The sequence below is a fragment of the Malaya genurostris genome, chromosome 1 (assembly GCF_030247185.1).
Source record: "Malaya genurostris strain Urasoe2022 chromosome 1, Malgen_1.1, whole genome shotgun sequence".
NCBI classification, from domain to species: Eukaryota; Metazoa; Arthropoda; class Insecta; order Diptera; family Culicidae; genus Malaya; species Malaya genurostris.
The window spans coordinates 55,058,076-55,081,548 of NC_080570.1; the positions used below are offsets into that span (position 1 = coordinate 55,058,076).

The following is a 23,473-nucleotide window of genomic DNA, read 5'->3' on the forward strand; positions in this document are numbered from 1 at the left end:
GTGCTACTTTTGTTATTCTCAGAACAATGTATAAAAAACAATTTCGTGTTTTAATTTTACACTATTTCTCAGTGGCGTCTCGTTGTCATGTCCACCTCGTGCGCTGCACAATCGGCCAAGTTGTATTATATAATTTGTTAATTATTTTGTAGAGTTTTAGATTTTAGGTACGGAATGCTAAATAATGAGCTACTCCACAACATAATATACACAAATTCACCCTAAGCTACTTGAGCTTGCTGGTCAATGACAGCAAAACGATCTCTTTATATCACTTTGCCGTAATCAAAACGTGGCGTTCTGAACTCGAGCACTTTGTCTTGTGCATCGAAATTGCGTGTATTTACACTCATCTCACATACATCCAACTTAAAATTTCAAATAGTTCAAGAGTTACTGCACAGATTCAAGAATAGAAGGAATTACTCAACTCAGCTCTAAGATTTATTGTTTTCTCTGTCACGTTTGGCTCTGGGAGAACTTGTATGCACACCTTCAGAAGAGGATTCAGTGGCTTATGCTTATGGCAGTTGGAAACAAATTGCTGACTCAGTTGCAACGTTGCAAGCGGTTTTATTGTTAGTTATTGACAAATTTACTCGCCATACAGAGCACCGTATTCTTCTATTGCATCGATTATACGAAATAAGTTTAATAAAAACTTCCCTTCCAAAAGTACATTATTTCATTGTATTGAAAAACAAAAGCGAAATATCCATTTCTCAATCTTTAGTTTTTACTTACAACGAGCTGTTACATATGATTTCATACCACCACATATTCAAAAGTGTTATGGAGACTTCGCTCGATCAGAAACAACAATAGAACGTTGGTTTGCTGACTTCAAACGGGTTCGTAGAGACATCGATGATGCAGCACGTAGTGGACGTACAAATGATCGTGTTGGCTTCATATTAAATGAGCATTTTACTATGAGAAAGCTCTGTTCAAAGTGGGTGCCGCGTTTGCTCACTGTTACCCAAAAACGAGAACGTGTTGATGATTCTGAGCAGTGTTTGGCCATGTTTAAACGTAACAAACCGGAATTTTTGCATCGATATGTGACAATGGATGAAACATGAATTCACCACTTCACTCTGGAATCAAAACGATCGTCATCTGAGTGGACAGCAACCGGTGAATCTGGCCCGAAAGCACAACAATCGGCTGGAAAGGTTATGGCATCGGCATTTATCAATATTATCAACTATCTTTAGAAGAAAATACCATTAACAGTGAATATTATATAGCGTTATTGGAGCGTTTGATGGGTGAAACAGCAAAGAAACGAACGCATATGACAAAGAAGAAAAATTTGTTTCATCATGACAACGCACCGTGTCACAAGTCAATCAAAACGATCATGAATTGAACTTCGAATTGCTCCCAGATCCACCGTATTCGCCAGATTTGGCCCCCAGCGACTACTGGCTGTTCGCAGAACTGGAAGAAATTTCGCCGGTGAAAAATTTCGCACGAATGAAGAGGTTATCGCTGAAACTGAGACCTATTTGGAGACAAAAGATAAATCGTACTACAAAAGTGGTATTGGTATGTTAGAGCGGCGCTGGAATGATTGCGTTGCTTTTGATGGAGATTACGGTGATGAAAAAATAAAATTTAAACCAAAAAATCGTGTTCTCTTCGTTAGGACCGGGCACTTTTTAGCCCATGTGTTAATTGAGCGTCATCGATCCTTATATTCGCAAAACTATGTCCCAATACGTAAAGATTCTCTCTATCGAAAAAAAAAGTGGAAGAACTTTTTCCCCGGTATTCTAAATGGCGTACGTTTGTTACGCATTCGCTTGAAGAGGCCTATACCTTCTTATGTGACTTTCGGTCAGGATACAAAAATCCCATGCAAATCACTTGTTACCTATGACAATCAGATGGCCACATGTCAATATTGCCAAAAAGCTGTTCACTACGGTAAGCCATGTGATAAACTGGACAATGAGACAACCACACCAAAGGACAACGGTGCTTCCTTCACACCAACCCTAGCCAAGCCCAGTACACCTTTGACAGCCACCAACAGCAATGAACACAACAACAACATCTACAGTAACTAGCAATGAACTCAAGACTGCGAAGAACAATTAAGAAAATGAAAAGAAGCCGGAAATCAAAAACAATATCACCGATGCGGCAATGGATGACGAGACGATGGATGAAAGCTCCTCTCCCCCTAGAAAAAGGGTGACAACGAGATCAAAAAAAATTTTATTTTAAAATAGGCCTAAATAAAAATATCTTTTAAATAAAAAAAAAGTATTTGGGTTAAAAATATTGGAAAATAAAATGCAGTACGGATACGAGAGTTATTTATTACTAATGATATAAAATATCTTATTTAGGAGTTATCGATCGTACTGCGGTCCGGCTATTCGCCAGCTTCAAAGCATTGCCGGTGCGATGGTCACCCTATAACATTTACGGTTATGCTGCGAGATAACCTTGTCCATAAGTATTGCACAAACTTGGCATATTCTGTTGTTTCATATTGTATAATTTTGTGAGATTCGGCGTTATCGCTTTTCGAATGGTGTATGTTTTCATAGTCATTGAGCAAAACATTCGTTGAATCGTTATCAGTCGTAAAAATATGCAGTTGATCAATTCAAAAATTGTCTCACAAATTCATCTCATGTTCCGCAAGTAGCTCAACGAACCACGTCCTCCCGCGCCGTTGTGAGACGGGAACATAATTGATCTTAATAAAAGCAATTATCGTTCATCCGAGCAAAGCCGTACTAATCTCTGGTGTTTTTTCTCTTATTCTTTCCAGGTCATAACCAACCAACCAACCAACCGCAGACGTACGCTAGGCAGGCAGTAGTAGCGATTTTCCCGCGGTGTGCATCAATTAGCTCGGGAAATTCAAGGCGGCTTCGAGACCGCGTCCGACCGCTAGAGCAGACGAAACGCCGCGGCCCAAATGCTTCGCGTCGTCGCACATCTCGGGACATAGGTGAAAACCACGCCGCAGTCCCCACCAGTTGCAGCCGCCGCCAGCCAGGCTTCGGGCTCTAGAGGAGGGAGTATGTCAATGAACGAAAAACGAATGCTAGACCGCGAAACGCTTCGTTCCGTTATCCAGCAATGGAACACGGTTCGGTTGGATATCTTCGCTCTGTCGGAGCCAAACGAGGTAGGCACTGATGGAGTACACCGGTTGATGAGTTTACAAACTATTGTTTGTTTGTTTTTCAGAACTTGGAATTCCATGGGGTCATGCGATTCTACTTTCAAGATGAAGGTCAAAAGGTAGCCACAAAATGCATTCGGGTGGCATCCGATGCCACTGTGTCCGATGTGATAGGTGAGTGGAATATAAATACAACTTTCCTTCAGGGATATAAGATGAAATTTAATTATATTTGAATAGTATATACCTGTTCTACTCGAACGAGGCAGAGTTTTGGTTTCGAAGTAATAAAAACTCAATCAAGCTCGGTAAACTTCGGTATCCACACCCACTGGTGTGATGGCACTGAGCTCAACCGTATGGTAATATATTTTTTTTTAAACTCTATTACCACAGAGACACTAATAGAAAAATTCCGCCCGGACATGCGGATGCTATCGTTGCCGAACTACGCTTTGTACGTTGTCCATGCCAACGGCGAGGAGCGCAAGCTGAATCCCGACGAGAAACCACTGTTGGTGCAGCTAAACTGGCATAATGACGACCGGGAAGGGCGTTTTCTGCTGAAGAACTGTGCTCAGAAAACCAACGTAGGTTTTTCCACTTTTCCGCTGACAATTATTTCCTCTTTCTGTGTGTAATCGGTAACTAAAGATTCGTTTCCCACACCGACAGACACTCGACAGCATCACCGATCAGCCCAGCTTCAAGCGGAAGCTATCGAAACGGGAGAAGAAAGAGCAGAAAAAGAAGGAGAAACTTTCCAAGCTGCAGTCGAGTGGGGCTGCAGGGTCCGAGAATCATGTAGCCGAGAAGCTGTACACGGGTAAGCCATTAGACCGGTGCCTTGCTGGATGAGTTATTAGGTCAACGAACGGGTCATCCGTAATTGATTGTTCGACGTTCACTACGGAATAGTTTGTAGAATGATTAATCATTCGTTTGATTTACGGCGAGCTACTCTTTAATAAAAAAAATTCAGTTTGACTCGTTCTTTAAACTAACAATTGACCAGTGCTCACCAGTCGAAAAAAAAAGACTGCAACGACATTGTAACTCGACTTTGATTAGCATCATCAATCGAATAAATCGAATACCGTTTTTACAGAACTACCGGAAACGTCCTTCACCCGATCTATTTCGAACCCGGAAGCGGTAATGCGACGACGGCGACAGCAGAAGCTCGAGAAAAAGCTACAGCAATTTCGCTCCCGAGACGGTGGCCCGGACACCGGTGGGACACTGAAAATCTACGGCGAAAGCCTATGCCGTGATGTGCCTTACAAAACACTTCTGCTCTCGATACGGGACTGTGCCCAGGCCGTGGTACGGGAGATGCTTGCCAAGTACGGCATGGACAAGGTGGACCCACTGCACTACTGTCTGGTACAGGTACGTGTTGGTTGTCATCGTTGGGGGGGATCCGGACACGGGAGGCGTAGGCACCTTCCGCGCAAACACCGGAGAGTTCTAATTGAATTCGAAGCCTTGTACTGGCACCAATCAAACCGGCTGATAGTGACTATTATATCTGCTTGCAGGTCAACAGTGACGGATCCGAATACATCCTGGATGACGACGAGTGCCCATTGTCGATATTGATGAACCATCCAACGTCACGGGGTAAGTGGCTTTCGATTACTGTGTTATCAATTCCATTATGGGAAATCGGTGTGCAGAGTGGTGCGCTTTCTTACACAGATCGGCGCTTTTCTTAGCATACAAACTGTTACCTGCTCGTTAAATATTTGACCTTCTTCTTCAAATGGAGTGGAAAAATCTAGTCAGTATACCTACCGGAACAGGTGACGAGGTACTAGTAATTCGCTTTGGAAAAGCTTGAAGAAAAATGTTCTAGATGTTGTGCTAAGTGTATTTAGCTTCTTCTGTTCCTCAGTGGAAAGAAAGTATAATAAGATTGATTGTACAACTTAGTGGTCCAACTTGAACCACTAGGAGACCATAAGTTCAACACTGCATTAGTGAAATAATTTGTTAATTGTTTATTCCCGTTATCAGATGAAGTGATGCTTTATCTTGAGACGATAAAACTCGTTAACGACAAGATTAAGGAACATAATCAAATTCACGGATTAAATAATACAACAAATGCTTGATTAAACTAAAAGCTTCCTAAATCCACTCCAGTATCCTAACGACAAATCATAATACTTGATTGACTCGATGAATTGTTTATCGTGATTAGTGATGGGATTTCACACGTAAAACAATTCACACATTTTTGTTCATGTTACTGCCAACACAGAGGACAGTAACAGCCAGTTGCCACCATTCGTTTAACCAAATGTCATCCGAGACTTACAATAAATTATGGCTACAAGTTTCTATAATTTGATATCTCACGTCTTGTTTGATTGAATCCCAAAGGCTATAGCGGGGTAAGCATGTGTCTTCAAAGGGAATTCATATCCTTTTAGCATATTTGAAAGAGCTTGGGCTGACTGGAAACAATTTTCCCAAAAGTTCAACTTTTTAACGATTTTCATTTTATTTACTTTTTGAAGCAACCGCTTCACCGGAAGAGTTGGAAAAAATCAGTCATGTCCAAGGAATTGTCAGGACGGTGTACAAGTTGTTATTTAAATTTTTTTGAAGGTGTATTATTTACGTAAAAATTTTGAAACATTTTTTTTTACTTTCTTTCGATTATTAAACCACTTTATTATGAATATTTTTTAATACTCACTTAAGTGCCTAGGTTTCATATTTTCTCATAAATGTAGCCAGCCACAATTTATATGTTTTTTCTAAAGAAAATTAACAATCAACCATGCGTTTCTTTCTACAAGAGTGTTAAATGGAAACGCTTGATTGATTGTTATTTTTATTTCTAATGTGGTAGTCCACATTAAAAAAATGAAACCAAAGCACCCTAGCTCCGTCAATATGACAGTTAAAGGGTTAAAATTATGAAAACATTGTCTGCAGTCCAAAATACTTGAAATGTTATATAACGTTATGAGATTTCTTTGGGGGCAAATTTCACATGCTTTTTCGGCTATAGTCTTTGTACTAGTTATTTATAACACATCGGTCAAAAAGGCCCCGGTCTGATAAAGGAAGCAAATTTCGATCTTATCCATCGATGGTTTCTCCTGGAAGAACAATGCAATTGTTGCAACGGCGTCCCAACATTTCTACACCACTTTTAAACCACGATTTTTCTATTGTCTCTTAAACGCTTCAGTATCAGCGATGAATCTCATCATCTCAGTCTTAGAACAGAAAATAGCCGCTGGGGGCTAAACCCAGCGAATGTGGTGAATTCCAATTTCAGTTCATGTAATTTAGCAACCGTACCGATACGTTGTTTTTGATCAACTGTGAGGAAACACGGTATACAATTTGCCATCAATTCAAGTGCTTATGTAAAATTGTGAATGTACTTTCGTTTGATATCTCCAAGATGTCTGCTATCTCCTGATACTTCACTTGTCGATTTTCCACAACGGTAAAATGTCGTTGGTGTTTGCAAGTCCACGATTAAATTCAGTATTTCAGTCGATAGGGGTTGATTTGGTTAAAGTATTGCCCGAGTAGAGCTTAGCCAAGCAAACCAAGCACTTTTTTTTCTTTTTCTTATAAAACAGTGTTTTATCAACACACGGAATCCTTACAGGGTGCACCAAAATAAAATTAAATGAATGCCACAAACTTTTCTCGCAGATGGGCGAACCCGATAAAAAGTTCCTGATTTTTTAATCAGATCTGACTTCTAGAACCGGTATTACAAGGTGAAAAGGACGACGAAAGCACAACACCGCATTTACAAACGAGGCCCCGCGCAACGTTTTCTGGTTTTTTGGGGCGGAAAATCAATTCTTGGAATTTTTTGTTTTTGCTCACCAAATCGATCTTTCCTGAGATGGAGTTGAGGAAACTTTTTTTTTTGCTCACTAAACCCACAATGGGAGCAGGGAATCAAGTTTTGTCTCGGGTGCAAATATTCCTAGACATGTCACAATTTATCTTGAAATACTCTAGTGACGAAGTAATATCATAAATAAAATCAGCCCATAATATTAACGTACATGCTGTGATTAATGATAGTTATTATGATAATAATTAATAAAAAAATTATCAAAAAGCAAGCTACATGATTAAAAAATATTATTTAGCTTGAAAATTTACACAGAAGCAACAGGAGTGCAACATTTCGTTACGCCAATTTAAACGCTGTGCAAGCTGTACGTTCGAGACATGCAAAATCCTGCGCTCTTGTTACTTCTATAAAACAAGTTCATGCTAAATAGCGTTTTGTTTAGATCTAAATAGTGCATGAGTGTAAGTCTTAATCAGGTGGAATCAAAACAAAATCTTCCGTCGTTGAAATTACTATTTAGTGTAGATTTTGTTTCACTTTTCTCGCATCGCATATTGCTATTGCGTAGAGAAAGCTGTAAAATTGACATAATCAATTAATCCAAATTAATTATTTTCATAAAAGCTTCATCTAGCATTCGTTTCCCTTCATTGTATTGCGAACTGAGCAACCGGCATTGAAATCTAACATGGTGTGCATCAAACGAGAATCTGTGTTGAAACTACTTAAACCGTTCCGTACCGAAACCGATATTTTTACCTTCTCTGGAGTATTAAAGTAATTTTAAATGAGCATTCCTGAAAGTAACAAATTGACAACTTTCACCAATTTGAGCTCTCTCACACATATAAATTAACAAAAATCATTGATGTACATATGATTGGCAATTTACTATGATTTCAAAATCATATCAATCGGTAATCATGTCTGATCTTGCTCATATGTGATCTTTTACCACAATGCTCAGAGCTAATCGAATCGTTCAATGGTTGCTCTTACAGGAATTAGGAATAATTATAGCTCCAAATTGCTACCGATTTTGTGTGACGGAAGATCAGTATCGATTGTGATTCAAAGATCACTGTTCAACTGATCTTTAAAAGATCTGATCAGTAGTGATCTTTATCGGGATAGATAACACGCAATAATTTTCGATACTGATTACGATTTGATAATGTTTTGATCTTTATTTTCTTAGCCCTGATCAGAATATCGTTATTGGTCATTTTAAACTCAAACGAAAGGTCTTAAAATCCCATAAAAAGTTCTTCGTCTGACTACCGGTTTCGGAATTACAAGGTGAAAAGTGAAAGTGGCGACGACTTTATATCGTCACTTGAAGCGGCGGAGCATAAAACTAAAAAATTAAACTGGGTTAAAAACTATTCCAATCGGAAATCATTGTCAGTAGACGGCCAAGCAAACCGATTTCAGGAATGGAGCTTTCGCCTCGGGATGCACCGGTTTTTGTTTTTTTTTTTTTAATAAACATGGACTTGAGGAAACTTTTTTTTTTGCTCGCTTAACCGACGAGCTTTTCGCTGCGCCAATTCAAGCGCGCAATTAAAACGCTTCGCCCGCTATGCGTTCGAGACATGCAAAATCCTGCGCTCTATTCACTTCTATAAATCGAATTCGGCCAAGCAAAAGATTTTTTTTAAATTTTGCACTTTTGTACTCGATTTCTAAAATTTTCGGATATGTTATCAGGAAGTATCTATAGTTTTTAGGAAAAATATGTAAATATGATTAAGTTGGAGTTTTGTGTTTGAGAACGTGTTCATGTAAAAAAAAACTCAACTTTTGAACTACAGAACCGATTTTTTAATGCTGTGCAGAAAACTCCGTACTTTTCAGAAAAAATACGAAAATATGATAAAAAATTGTTATATTTTGTGTTTGAAAACGCTGATTGTTTTAATTTAAAGTGGTTTTCTAGTTTTGTGGATATTTCATTTTTTGAAAATTTCAACCTTTATCAAAAAATGAGCGAAAAGAACTTTTTTGTTTTTGTGATAATTTCTTGAAAATTTCGAGTCGAAATTGGGACGATAAATGCAGGACTTGAAGATTTCTAAAACAGTATCACTCGAAAACGAAAAATTTACGTTTATTTTTTGGTATGTTATAAAGAAAGGTCAGTATTAGATAAAATAAAAATATGTTGTGCCCTCTATCTACAAACCATGGAAACCGTTAAAAAATGAAACTATCAGCGTTTTTTACGGATCAGGGTCATGTCGCCGAAAGCCATTTCGCCGAAAGCCGTTTCGCCGAAAGTCATTTTGCCGAAAGGGTCATTTCGCCGAATGGGCCACTTCGCCGAATGTCATTTCGCCGAAAGCCATTTCGCCGAAAGGGTCATTTCGCCGATTCCTGCGATTGTCTTAAAATCGTAATGGGAATCGATTTAAAATTTAAACAAATTAAAGATGATAACGTTAACGCCCGTTTTGTTGACCTACAATTGTACTTCTTGAATAAAGAATGATTCATGAACCTCAGAACAGAGTTCCCAAAGAAACTTGTTGACTACTAATCATCAAATCAATTCCATAGGTATATACCAAGCAAATGTATGTAGTATTTTCCGTTTACTAAATAAAAAAATATCTAATGCGGTTCCGCCACATCGATTTGATTCGTGTGCTGTCCGACCTCGCTACCGCCCGTTCGGACCTAACTAAAGCAAAGAAACCTAGCTTTGAGTAGACCGGGCAAACGAGGCGGTTACAGGTTTGTATGCAAGAGGTCGCCGCTTCCGACGGCAGGTCGGCGGCCAACTCATCCGGCGTCGCCTTGGCGGCTTTATGCCGCCGAGCCATCTTGGCTTCGATTATGTGGCTGCGCCACATCAGTTCTACAGGGGGAATAATAATATTAAAAATTTAATGTATTCGAAACTACCCTTTCGGCGAAATGACCCTTTCGGCGAAGTGACTTTCGGCGATATGACCTATTCGGCGAAACGACTTTCGGCGAAATGGCTTTCGGCACAATGACCCGCTCCCTTTTTTTACATCGTTCTTCTGGAAAGTGCAAAATTTTCTACAGAACATGTTCACAAATTTAAAATGTCGGTTCAGTGGCTCAAAAGTTATGATTTTTTTTAAATTAACGTGATCGAATAATGCTTGAACTAAAATTTAAAAAAAATATAGACAAAAAACGGAAAATAACACATTGCTAATTTTTGATATGTTATCAAGGGTATAGAGAAGTGCCGGTTTTCTTCGAAATTTGAAACTTCATTGACAAAAAATGGTAATAATTTCAATATTCAAAGTATTAACCGTAACTAGTTCCCACTTTTTTCCATCTTGTTGGCAATTTACGAATAATCCTTTTTTTAAAAAAATCGACCGGTTTGGTCGCAATCCACGCATCAGTTCTTTTTTTGACTTTATCATATTTGGAGAAGTGCTGGTCATTCAGGTTTTGCTGCATCGACCGGAACGAATAATAATCGGAAGGAGCAATGTCTGGGGTATACAGCGGGTGTGGTAGGACTTCCCTTTTGAGCATTCCTCTAAGTATGATTTTACCAGCTTTGTAACATGTGGACGAGCATTGTCTTGTTGAAAAACTACTATGTCGTCAGTTTTTGCAATGACTTAGTGGAAACATATATTGGAGAAGCCGAATGAATGAAATACTTAACAGAAAAGATGATTTTCTGTAAAAAGATACACTCAAAGACAGGACTCGAACCTACGTTCTTATGCATTCCGTGCTTACGTGCTACCATTTCGCCACCCTGAACCTTGTAATAGACACAACTCTAAAACACGGTTTTTCCAATATATGTTTTCACTCAGTCATTGCAAAAACTGAACTTAGTTATGGCGGCTTTACGTCAAACCAACTAAAATTAATAAATCGTACTATGTCGTGTCTATTGGATCAATTGTTAACTTCCCCCGTGATCGTTCACTCGGTTGCATCAGCTCATAATACACAACACCCAGCTGATCCCACCATATACAGAGCATAACTTTCATACCATGAATATTCGGAACGGCCGTCGATGATGATGATGATGTTGCATGGCCGGGATATTCTCACTTTGTTCGATGTTTTGAACTATCGTAATCGATTCACTTTTCATCGCCAGTAAAAATGTGATGCAAATTAAAAAAACGTTTATTTAGTGCCGATGAAGCCGTTTTTCACACAAGAAGAAACGGCATTCGACGTCCCTTGGTTTCAATTCAGGCGGCACCCAATTGCCTACCTTTCGAATCATTCCCATTGCTTTCAAACGTGGGCAAATCATTGCTTTCAAACGTGGAAAAATCGAAAAAAAATAATGGGTTTTATGTAAGGCACGAAAAAAATTAAAGGGTTTTATGTAAGTTACATTAAAAATGTAACAATTCTAAGGTTCCCATAATAAATACAAAAATAAAGATGAGGATGGATACACTAAACTGAAAATTTATTCTAGTGACTAATTACAAACTTTCTATAGTCAATTATTAGATTAGATTGTCATCGAAAATTATTATCAGAAAATAAAATCGTTTCATTTGTCCTGGTTTAAATCTTGAGGTTGTTTGTATCAAAAATTGAACATTCAAGTAACTTTGAAATCATCAAAAATTAATTCCAGTTAATGGAAGAATGACAATTAACTCTATTCTATTTTGATACCTTCCCACAAGTTATTGTTAAGTTTTTGAATAACGTCCTTCAACTGGAAGTAATTTTTGATGATTTCAAAGTTACTTGAAAGTTCAATTTTAGATACAAACAACCTCAAGATTTAAACCAGGACAAATGAAACGATTTTATTTTCTGATAATAATTTTCGAGAAAAGTACAAACTTATTAAATTTATAAACAGTGAATCGTTTCAAAAGAAAGATGCTGTACCAGTAAACTCAGTAACAGTGTAATTCTACTATTCCTTTGAAATCGTTGATAATCTTCGGAAAGTGTCGGTAAATAATATGGCAACAATACTAAGAAGAAATCATGTGAAACAATTCCGCACAAAATATTCACGTGGAAATGGTTACCCTCAATTTAAAAATAATGCAGGTCTAATTTTTTTAGATCGTATATCGGTTTCTCATAGAATTGCTAAATGAGAGTATGAGAAAAGTATCATTACACCACTAGGTGGGTTTTAATAAGCCTTTGCCAATGCGATCATGTCGTCTGAGTGAAGAGTAAATATCTTTCAGATTTAAAGAAAAACATCGCGTACACTTTCTACTGCCACAGTAAGATTTGTGGAAGCGTTGACAGCCAACAGGAAGTGACTAATTCAGAATTTGACCTGGTCGTATTAAGTGTGCATGTACCGTGCATGCTTTTTCATCAGTTTGCTTTCTCCCACTTTTATATTTTAGAGTAGCTAAAGCGGTACAAAACCTTTCCATGGTTTAATTGAAAACATTAACGCTTTCATGATTGTAGCATGTGTAGAATATTGGGCATAAAAACCCGGAAACAGAAGATGAAATTTCACAATATTTAGTCCAATAATGGAGCAAACCTGAATTGGAATCTGTTCTCTAACTTCAGTGAACTCACAGATTCACAAAATTGGACGCTGAAATTCAATCGAACATTGATTTAATCATAGCTTTGATTCGTTTTGTTTCCTCGCTGACGCTGAAAACCCTAAAGGCACGAGAGCATAATTCAATTGATGCCTTACTCGTAATACCAAACAAGGTAAACAGGATTTGTTGCCGTAGGAATTGAATTGAAACTTGTTTCGAGAGTGCTGTTGTGCAGCTAACATCGACCCGTGTTACAATCTCAGTTTCACATAAGAAATTGTATCATCTTTTCAAGTTCATGAATACCAATTTTCAAATGTATTGAAGTCCGAAACATATTTGTACTCGAAACAAAGCGTCTCCATCAAACAATGCTGGGAAAAAAGCTGCGATCCGAAAGCAAACCAGTGATGGTTCCCAGAACAGTCACCAGAAGGCAGCAGGACGGGAAAGCTCTCTTCATCGAAGCCATTCGATGGAGTCACTCGGTGTTTTATAGCATCGCTTCAGAAAATTATGGAAACCATCGCACCAGTGCACTAATTTGTATTATCAAGACTTGTTTCATTTCATTTCCTGTACACTCAGGCCCTGTCTCGTTGTGTGAGAATCCATTCTACTCTCTCTCTCTCTCTCGCTCTGTTTTTCTTCACGCGTTCGCTTCCTACTGGAGGAGAAGCAACAACAGTGGCAGCATCTGACGCGAGTCTACTCCTCGTGCAGTTCCGTGTGGAGTGGTCACCGTGAGTCGTTCTTAGAACGGTTTCACACTCCAGCTGGGGCGGACGGGATCGCGGCGGATTTTTCCGTATTGTTGTTGTTTGTCGTGACGGGGTTCTCTGGTGGGTGGGTTCTCCGAATCGCGGGAAAACTGTCGTCGAGTGCGCGTCATTATCATTCCGGTCAAGCAAGGGAAGGGGGACAGGAAAGCGGTTTTGTTATCTTCGATTGTTCATTTCGTATATTTTATTCTTGTTCCCTCTCTTTGTGGTGCAGCGGCTGGTCCGTTCCGATAACAGAGGGTTGTTTGTTTTCCATTTCGTTTCCAATCGATAAAGTCGCGTGTGAGCGATGGTTGATTTTTTGATTCTTAATGTGCTATTGTGTGTGATAAGAAGGATACATGCGCTCTCGAGTACATAGATGAGAGTGATAGAGTTTCAGTGTGTCTGCAGAAAAAATGTGTTGGCTACAGAACGGATTGTGGTGGCGAGGAAATGTGACTAATTCTATGTGGTTTCATTAATTTATCGTGCTGTAATGTGACAGGACTTTCTAGACAACGCTGGAAAACTGTGAAGTAGGAAAAAGTTTTACGGTTCGAGTGAAGGACAGCTAATTTGGATAACGATTCAAATATCATCGATTCAATGGGCGTTGGTTTAAAAATACATGCCCAATGTCAGTCTGCTTAAAATTTCCTAATTAATATTTTAAATTAGAACAACCCTAGCGCAGAACATGGGCCACATGGTTTTCCACACGCTGCTGCTGTGCCCTTTTCGACAGTGTTCTTTTATGAACTAAGACACCACAACAGAGAGAAACATTCTTCGTCGAGACAAACTGCAGCTTCGTCTGTAGCGAACGAGCGAGCGACTTGTGACAAGTGTCTCAGTCAGTGTTTTCACAGTGAACGGATCGGTTCGGAAACTCAGATGACTGCGGTTGGGGTTTTTTTCCCCTTCAAATTTTGCGATAACAGTGCATTTACTCTGAAGCCATTTGGAAGATATTAAATTACAATGTTTTCAGTTCGATCGAAAACTTCCACTTTTGAAGAACGCAATAAAAGATCAGTTCTTCGTTGATAACCGCCTGGCAATTTCCAATATCGCTGTGAATATTAGTTATTTAACTTGAGTGCCTCCTCTCTCTTCGCTCTAGTATCGCCCCAATGAACCTGCCAGTAAATTCAATTTAAAGTGAAACAAAACGAAGCATTAGCAGCAGTGAACGATTTCTCGGAACTTATTTAGCTCAACAACTTTGTAAAAAATTACGATCGTTTGTGCCGCCAGACGCGCACCGTACGGGAGGACATCATCAGTGTGCACGGGAGGGGGGTTAGAGAAATCAAGTTAATCAAGGTGGTTCTTCTGTCCTTTTGATGTATGGGAAAATTTTGAGCGAAAGCTGAAATGTAAGTTTGATAATTCAACTATCGACCGAGAAGCCCGCATCTAGAAAGATCCTGAAGAAATAGGAATAAAAAAACCATCTCTCACCGGAGGCTGTGACCGAGCCCGCGCTGGAACCGGGGGAGATTCTGTGTCCTGAGACGTCCATGCGGTCGTCAAACCAAACTTCAACACCATGATGGACTGGGGCATACGGCGTAAGTTCTGCCACTTTTTTTTTGTTTGGTTTTTGTTGTAGTTCACAATCGCTTTTGTTAAGTCAACAGCTGATTCCAAGGCGAACCCGTCGTCGTCGTCGTCGTGCGTTGGAATGCTTGCTGTTTTATATTTTGCGTCGTTGCTTGCACGACCGGCGGGTGTCTAGTCTTTCAGTTGCTTCTGCTTCCATAGGGGGCATGCTGTGCGGTAAACAAACGAAAAATGAAATTTCTTTATTTTCCTCTCCATTACGCGAATACGTGTAATGTGCCTTCTGACTCACGGGAGCAGTTTTGTTCTGGCAAACTCGGGTTGGTTTTGCTCCAAACCAACATCCAGTCCAGTGAAACAAGCTGCTGCGAGAGCTTTGCCCTCTCAAATAGTATCTTCATTTGAGATAGCTTAAAATTTGTTGAAATGAAAAACTATCATCAAAACTTTATGTTTCGTCTTCGACTCATCCGTGCCTATCAGTGCAAATTAAATTGTTAGTGCAACCTAGTGGTTCAACTGGAACCACTAAAGCCTTGAAGTTCAACTTTACTAAGGGAACAGTATTTTGTGACTAGCGCGGTCATATCTACGACAATGTTTGGAATTTGTAAATATCATTGCAATACCGATAGTATCTGCGATAATCCACTTACCTAACTATCGACCGAATCTAGATTCATAGCTAGTAATACAGTTTCTTTTCTATGATTCGATGTAGTATGACTGTAAACTGGAGCTCACAAGCTAAAATCAAATCTACTTAACAAACCCCTTCTTAATCCTCCTAGTGCACTATAGTGGTGTGATAATGCGTTTCTCGTGTCATTTAAACATTCACACTAAAACATTTATAAGATTCTGTTCTCGACCATTAGTTTTGTGAGCTTACTGAACAACCTATTAGCTTTCAAACGAATCTGAGTTTTTCGAAATAGGTTCAGAAATCTCCGCGAAATTTCGGCGCATTAAATGACTCAGATCTTCTGAACCGGAGATGTTCGTCATAACCCTTCAAAACTTAATCAACGACCACTTTTCAGCTTCTAAATAAGTTTAAGTTTACCGAAATTTGTTGAGTCATCTTCGAGAACAATGAGCCGACGAACAATGTGCGGCTAGTCGGTTACGTCACTTATACCATTATATCTCCGAAACCGGACGTGACGGCCATTTGAACTTCGAACTTGTTCCAAAAACTTCGGCGAAATTATTTAGTAAAAAACGAAGTCACTCCATTATGTATTTTCATATTTTCAAACTGACGTAATTTCTAGCACAGTATAACATATAAAGTTATCTAGAAGTTGTAAAGTAGAGGATGACCATTTGTTCATGAATTTGTTGTTCCTTGAAATTTCAACAAACATGAGTTCTTTGGGTATCCTGGGCAGTGCGGTAAAATTTCATTTTCAATCGAATGGTATCAGATGAAAATGAAATTCATGGCCACTGATCGTCAGCATATCGATACAAATTCATATGACTTTTGCTGCCATTTTCAAGTGAAGCTCTCAGAATTTATCTTCAATTGAATAATCGTGCCTAGTCATTTGATGTTTTGCTTTCTCAGTTTCAAGTGCCAAGTAGTCTAGCTGCTTCATTGTCTCCGCTGTTGGTAGTGAGCAAGTTCGAATGAATAGAATTATGAAGGGATTCAATCATTAAAAATGAAAACTGAAGGAGGAAGCTATTAATTAATGTTTATTCTGTAATTGATATTTCAGCTACCTGGTTTGTCTTTCATCTACTATCTTGAACCAATTCGAATGTTTACATAAACCTCATTTGAAAGGCGCTTTCACACTAATGTCGTTTTCGCTTGATGCAAAACCTAACCCAGTTTCCACTCTAACTGCTGTCAAACCGTTTATTTGAAGCTAGTTTCGAACCTAGTTTTAACGTTGTTGAACTGAAAATCGAGTCAGTTTCGAACCTGGTTGTTATATCAGGTTTGCTCAAACCCCCGTTGCTAAGTGATAAATCAACACAGTTTCTTGAAAAGTGTTTGTTTGATGAAACAACCCTGGGTCAGTGTCAGTGTTCTCAAGCGAAAACGACATAAAGAAAGAGATGTTTTTTGGCTTCATGAGATCAACTGACGGTGGTTAAACTGAGCTTTTATTTGAAGAGAATCGATTGAAGAACTGAATGCTGCCGGTCCGGTGCGTCACCGAACATTGTGTGTGAAGTTTACTACAGTAGAGAGATCGTCAGTGTGTTTCACATTCGGTTTCAATCCAATTGAATGAAGTTTTTCTGCACTGATCCAGGGTATTTACAAAAACCTGTTTTAATTCACCTAGTGGTGTAATGATGCCTTTCTCATATCAATCATACTATCATGTATAATACTGTGGTATTCTTCAAAATAATTCTCTGCGATTCTTGAAAGAATAACCGAAATCGGTCTGTTTGACCGTCTACTGATGAAAACTATCAATTGAAAAAGATTTGAGGTCGATTTAGAATTTTTTTAAGGTTTTTCCCCATTTTCAGTGATGGTATACAATTTTTAACCCACTTTACTCTATATTTCCGGATCCGGAACTCGAATTCGCATGAAATTCAGAAATTACGGGACCACAGGACCTTTCTTTTGAATCTAAGTTTGTAAAAATCGGCTCTGCCATCTTCGAGAAATGTGCAAAAAAACGTTCATACATACATACGCACATACACACATACAAACACATACACACACATACATTTTGCGTACTCGACGAACTGAGTCGAATGGTATATGACACTCGGCCCTCCGGGCCTCGGTTCAAAAGTCGGTTTTCACAGTGATTGCATAACCTTTCTATATGAGAAAGGCAACAAGGAAAACGATGTAACAAATTTGCATATAGCGTCATTGAAGATTTTCGAAAATTATTTAAATTGTGTTTCAAAAAGGAAGCACAAGAAAAATTTGGAAAAAATCTTTAAAATATCAAATAAATACCTCAAATCTTTAGTGTTTCGCTGTAGAAATGGTATTGAATTGCTAACAAAACCTGTCGGATCTCCGGAGACCTCTAGTGTTATACTTTAAGGTCTTTTTAGGCGGTTTTTTATGCGTTTTTTACACAGATTTTCGAAGCTACGCTTTTTTACGCGGGTTTCCGAAATCGCGATTTTCTACGTTATTATTTTTACGCGCATTTCCGGAGTTGCGCGTTTTTTCTTCTACGCGAATTTTCTAAGATTTCTGATTTTCTTGCTTCTTTTGTTTCTTAGAAAATGTTCGATTAAAAAAAATAGGATTATAACAGATATCAACAATGACATTCGGCTTAAAAAAAATTCTTCAGTTTTGCGATTTTACGAGGATTTCCGAAGTTGATCGTTTTTTTATGCGGTTTTCTGAAGTTACACGGTTTAAAAAAAATATTTTAGATATCGACATAGATATCGACATTTCATGCATTTCTAAGACATTTTTTTTTCTTTTTTGCGGTTTTTTACGCGGATAAGTGTGGATAATTCGACTCAGCTCGACGAGATAGGAAAATGTCGGTGTTTGTATAGATGAATGTACGCTAGGTCATTTTTTCGCGGTTTTCATGCGTTTTTTCACGCGGATTTCTGAAGTTACGCGAAATTTCAAAGATTGCTGATTTTCGTGTTTCTTTAGTTTTTTAGAAAATTTTCCATTAAAAACAATTTTTTTTAGATTACACCAGATATCGACACATATCCCCCGCGTAAAAAAAGACCTCAGTGTATATAATTCGGCTCAGCTCGACGAGGCCGAAAAATGTCCGGTGTATGTACGAATGAATGCACGTTAGGTCTTTTTTACGCGGTTTTTATGCGTTTTTTACGCGGATTTCCCAAGTTACGCGGTTTTTTTATGCGAATTTTCAAAGTTATGTGGTTTTCTTGTTTCGTCTTAGAACTGCGCGAAACGTCAAGATCTGGTGTTACCCCGAAATTTTTTAGACCGAAAAATTTCGATTATTTTCAAAAAATTTTTTTTCGATATTACACCGCATTTCGACGTTTCGTGCATTTCTAAGTAGTGAAAATTCATGAATTTTTGAAGACATTTGGTTCTACTTTCAGTTCCGGAGATATAATGGTACTAAACTAAGGCTAAATCAAGTTAGACAAATTTGGACTCGTTTTGAAGCTACTATTGGGTCATTGCACAAGTTTTAAGATTAAATTGCTGGTACTTTCCGTTCCGGAGGTATAATGATATAAGTGACGTAACCGACCAACCGCATTTCTTCTATACTGACTAAATCGATTTCAACAATCTCTTGCTCTTTGACCAACTTCGAAGGACAATTGACGGACACTTCCGGTTCCGAAGTCAAAATCGTAGAAGAGCCCTAACCTACAAGTTGCATTTTTTTTCTTATCCGCCGAATTTTCTCAGATGTAACTATACCGAAAAAACTTCGCATTAGCGTTTGAAAGCTGCTATCGGGTCATTGATCAAGTTTGAAAACCAAATAGCTGGTAGATGGCTCCGCTCAATTTTTGTTGGAGATGGTTCAACTGATTTCAACAATCTTTACTGACAGACACTTCCGGCTCAGGAGGTATAGACGTATAAGTGACGTAACCGACAAAAGACACTATTCTATCCGTACGCTTTTGTCAGAAATGGCACAACCGGTTTGGACACGCTTGAGCTTATTCTAAATCTACAGTATTGTCACGGATAATGTTCAAAATAATTATGCCGAAGGCTTCTGATTTTTGTATGTTGTTCGCATGACTGACGTGGTCGTTGAACCACACCAAATATGGCAAACGAATTGAAACAGTTTTGAGCCTAAATAAAATGAATTTTTTCCTCCTACTAACAACGGCTTAAAAAATTTTAAACTCATTACTCCTCATTAATTTCCAAACGGGAGGTTGAGTTAGAAAAAAAAACAGAAATTCGGGCAAGCAATTTCTGAGAAAACTGGAGGTCACTATTTCCGGAATGGTCCCGATAGTTCTGGAATCGGAAACCGGGAATTGGTATAAGCAGAATCGGTTTGTTTGGTCATCTACTGACAGTTACTACCGACAGATGTAGGATAACGGTTCCCTATTGCATCTTATTTGTAAGGACGTAACCTTAAAAACTTAATTCAGCCACTAAAATTACTATAATTATTTCATACTTCTGCTAGGTCCTCATTGAGAACTAATTCACATTTCTTGGAAATCTGTTTATAATTTCATCTCAATGGATTTTTATTCCTTCTATCATTGGTAGCAATCAAAACAAAATATTGCACTATTACAATTTTAGGCTCAAAATGTCAGAATTATTCTTAAAGAGGCTTAATGCCAACTGTGAGATAACATACGATATTTTACAACCAGTTTGGAATCAATTCCACTTTTTCAAACTATTGGGTCGTTTTCGTTTCCTTCCTCTTTTTTAATGAGAAAGTTTGACAAAAACTTAAATAAACATTTTAAACCATTACACAGTTTGGTTCAGGTACGTTGAAAGATATTATTCATGTTCAAAATTATGAAATGAAGGGATGAGATGGAAATAGAAGCTTAGATGAAATAGGGAGCCGTTACCCTAGTTTTGTTTTTTTTGTTACGTTTTTTTTGTTTCGCCGCTAATATAAAGTTCCATCTTTCAACTTCAATATCCCACCTTCAACTTGTACGTCCGAAACCGGAATTTGAATCTGATTATCAATCAGAAATTTTTTATGGGATATTCAGACCTTTCATATGATCCAGAGATCCTAAAAATTGGCTCGGTTATCTTCAAGAAAAGAGAGTATATTATTTTCACTTCTAACACATATGACCCTGTAATTCTGCAACCGAAAGTCGGATCCAGATGAAATTCAGAAACTTTGTATGCGGGGATTTCCGATTAAAAACTGCTTGACCTCTGCTTCAATGTGTCTCGTCGTCTATTACAATGCATTTCGGCTGCACCAAATGCTCCTGGTACAGCTTCCCGGTGCATGGTCATGTGAATATGACACTCTAACCTATTCTCACCCGAAGCCGTATTTTTTTTGTACCCATGTAATACAAAATCATATACGAAAGAAAGTTCTACATTTTATTCGAGTGCAGGTTTCAAATACTTTTAGACACAATAACTGATTAAACATTTGAAATAGATAGAAGCATTCAGAAAAAATAACATCCTTCATGCAGCAAAGCAATGGCACTTTGTGTGAGTAGCACTTTTCACTTCGAGTGGCACACTACTAGGTGAGGTTTGTCATTGTGTTCGGTCAAGATTCCACAAGCATAAACGAAAACACATAGTTGTAAATAATTCTTTGCCTTTCTGAAGTTGTGCTTGCAAGAGCATACAATTAATCCCGAACCGTACTGAACTGATAACTGTCAATCTTACTACTACTGCGTTGAGTGATTCAGGAATAAATATTTTATCATTCGAACGACACAGATTTCTAGTACCGTGAAAGTCTTTCTTCATTACCATTACTGATTTACTCTGCCGTGACACAGATTGGAACCAAGTAAGTGTTTTGTGGGACTTTTTTTTATTCTTCTTTCAAATTGAGATGAATCGAAACCATCATTCTCATCTGGGCACTACGTACTACGCCTCTACACTTGAATATTCCATTCCGAGCACTTTACTCATTGTTGTCAGGAAAGTGTATGCTTCTCGGAAAAAATGCTCCATTAATTATGCACGCCTGTTTCTTCGTCTAAACGGTAAGAGTTTGAATGGTGTTTGGCATGTTCATCAAATGAATGATTACGATGTCAGATGATACAGTAACACAACTGGGTAGCAATAGAGATAGATAATCAAGTGTCACAGTAGTTTGAAAGGTAGCAAGTTCAACTTCGATACTGGGAATTCGATGACTTATACTATCACAGTCGTGTACGTCTTTGAATAATATACAGCGGTTTAGAAGCCGATTTTCACAGTCATTGCATAGCCTGGCGAAATGAAGGTGAAATATTCCATGAACAACCATAACTCGTAAATAACATTGAAACTTGCTGAGAATTGGACATAGCAAAACGCATATCATTAAGCACTTCGCATTACTATGAGTACACACTACCATTAAATGAGGAAAATGAAGGATATCTGAAGCATACGTATTACTGAAAAACAGCTGTCACATAAAGAAAACTTATCCAGGTGGAACAGTTCGAACCGTACATGTACACTGTGTACGTTCGGGTGAAAATCTTCCGGCTGACATCGCATCAACAAACCGCACTGCAATTATAGAACCCATCGTCGTTTTTATCGTTCCATCATTCGTCGGGCAGAGATACTTCCCATTTATCGTGTCTCCTTTGCTGTTGGAGCAAAGTTTCTCGCGGGGTAAATATTTTGTCACGTCCTAACGATAAAAAACGAATCACTGCTCACTGGTCAAAAGAATGGTATCGGCAGAGTGTTTTGCCTTTGTGCTTGTAGCAGTGAGGGAGTGAATTGGTTCGTATGTAACAACTCTTTTGAAAAGCGAAATTTATAAAACAAAATCCATTGAGTAGATCAATTATTTCGGCTTAACATTTTATTGCTGAAGTGTATTTAAACCCTTCTAATGTGGCTTAAAATTGGCTTCAATTTAGCCAGACTGTATTAACTTGATGATTTTTCAACAAAATCGCCTGAAACATTCCTTGCATTGTCCATAGACTAGCATTTTTCATCTAATAATTTGCAAGTGATCTAAAGTCTTTCTGTAATGTTTGAATCCATTTGATGCAAACATCGAATCCAGGCAGGGCTGATCGATGGAACGATGATCTCGATTTAATCTGTATGCTTAATGAGTTATTGGAATTCGAATGAACTAATAGCTTAGGTACTTTCAGAAAGCGGACATCACAAAATATATCTAAAACGTCAGCTTATCATGTTGGTGAAGGATCTCATGCGCTGAGAAATCTAGTCCAAATTTTGAACATTGTCGATATAGGGCTCAACCAACAATTTGCTTATTCCCTGATCACATAGTATTTCTCTGAAAGAAAAAAAACTGACTGGCAACGAATCAAAATAACTTAAAATTTGAAAGTTGATCAGCATTACTGCCTTGAAGCGATAAAATGTTTCCTTCCTTCTGATGAATAACTTATTTGGTTTTCTGGTAACGACAGCCAGCAGGTCTAGAGCGATTTGAAAAGAACAAATACAAAGGCTAGAATTCAATCAACAGAGTTTCTGTTTATGATTCGTTAACGAATAGCATTTCTTACGTATTTTGGTCGGTTTTGGAGAGAAATTTATTTTTTCAACCGATAAAAAGTGACAAGTTTTTAAGAGTCAGCATTATCTTTGAGGATCCAAGTGTAATTCTATCAAAACACGTTCCTAACATTGACATTTTTTTGAAGTTATACAATTCTGACAACTAACGCGTTCAGGTTCATATAAGAATCTAATTGTGATACTTGTTCTCATTAGAAAAAAAAACAAAAATAACGATATATTTTAGATTACATTTTTTGTAATCTCGAAATAACTTCCATCAATCCACAAACTGACCTACATGGTCAGTAAAACCTCATTCCTATTCTACGAGGTGACTTTTTCGACTGTGAATATTGCCATAAACATCACCATCATCGTTCGCATCACACGTGGTCGACTCGTATATAAAAAAAGTAAACAAGAAAACAGATACGGTAGGCGTGTTATTCCCTCAACTCTTCT

At 38.2% G+C, this 23,473-nt stretch overlaps 1 protein-coding gene across 11 annotated transcripts in view; it reads left to right on the forward strand.

The window, feature by feature from the left end:
- LOC131439920 (afadin) overlaps positions 1–23,473 on the forward strand; it is a 225,740-nt gene that overhangs the window by 88,899 nt on the left and 113,368 nt on the right. For 10 of the 11 annotated variants that reach the window (XM_058611044.1, XM_058611036.1, XM_058611089.1 and 7 more), the window contains 6 exons: positions 2,792–3,154; positions 3,217–3,325; positions 3,548–3,741; positions 3,827–3,977; positions 4,260–4,543; positions 4,693–4,774. In XM_058611044.1, the coding sequence (XP_058467027.1) occupies positions 3,047–3,154; positions 3,217–3,325; positions 3,548–3,741; positions 3,827–3,977; positions 4,260–4,543; positions 4,693–4,774 (928 nt within the window). In that variant the 5' untranslated portion in view covers positions 2,792–3,046. Of the gene's footprint in view, positions 1–2,791; positions 3,155–3,216; positions 3,326–3,547; positions 3,742–3,826; positions 3,978–4,259; positions 4,544–4,692; positions 4,775–13,261; positions 14,847–23,473 lie in introns of those variants that run through there. The other variant, XM_058611091.1, reaches the window with a different exon arrangement.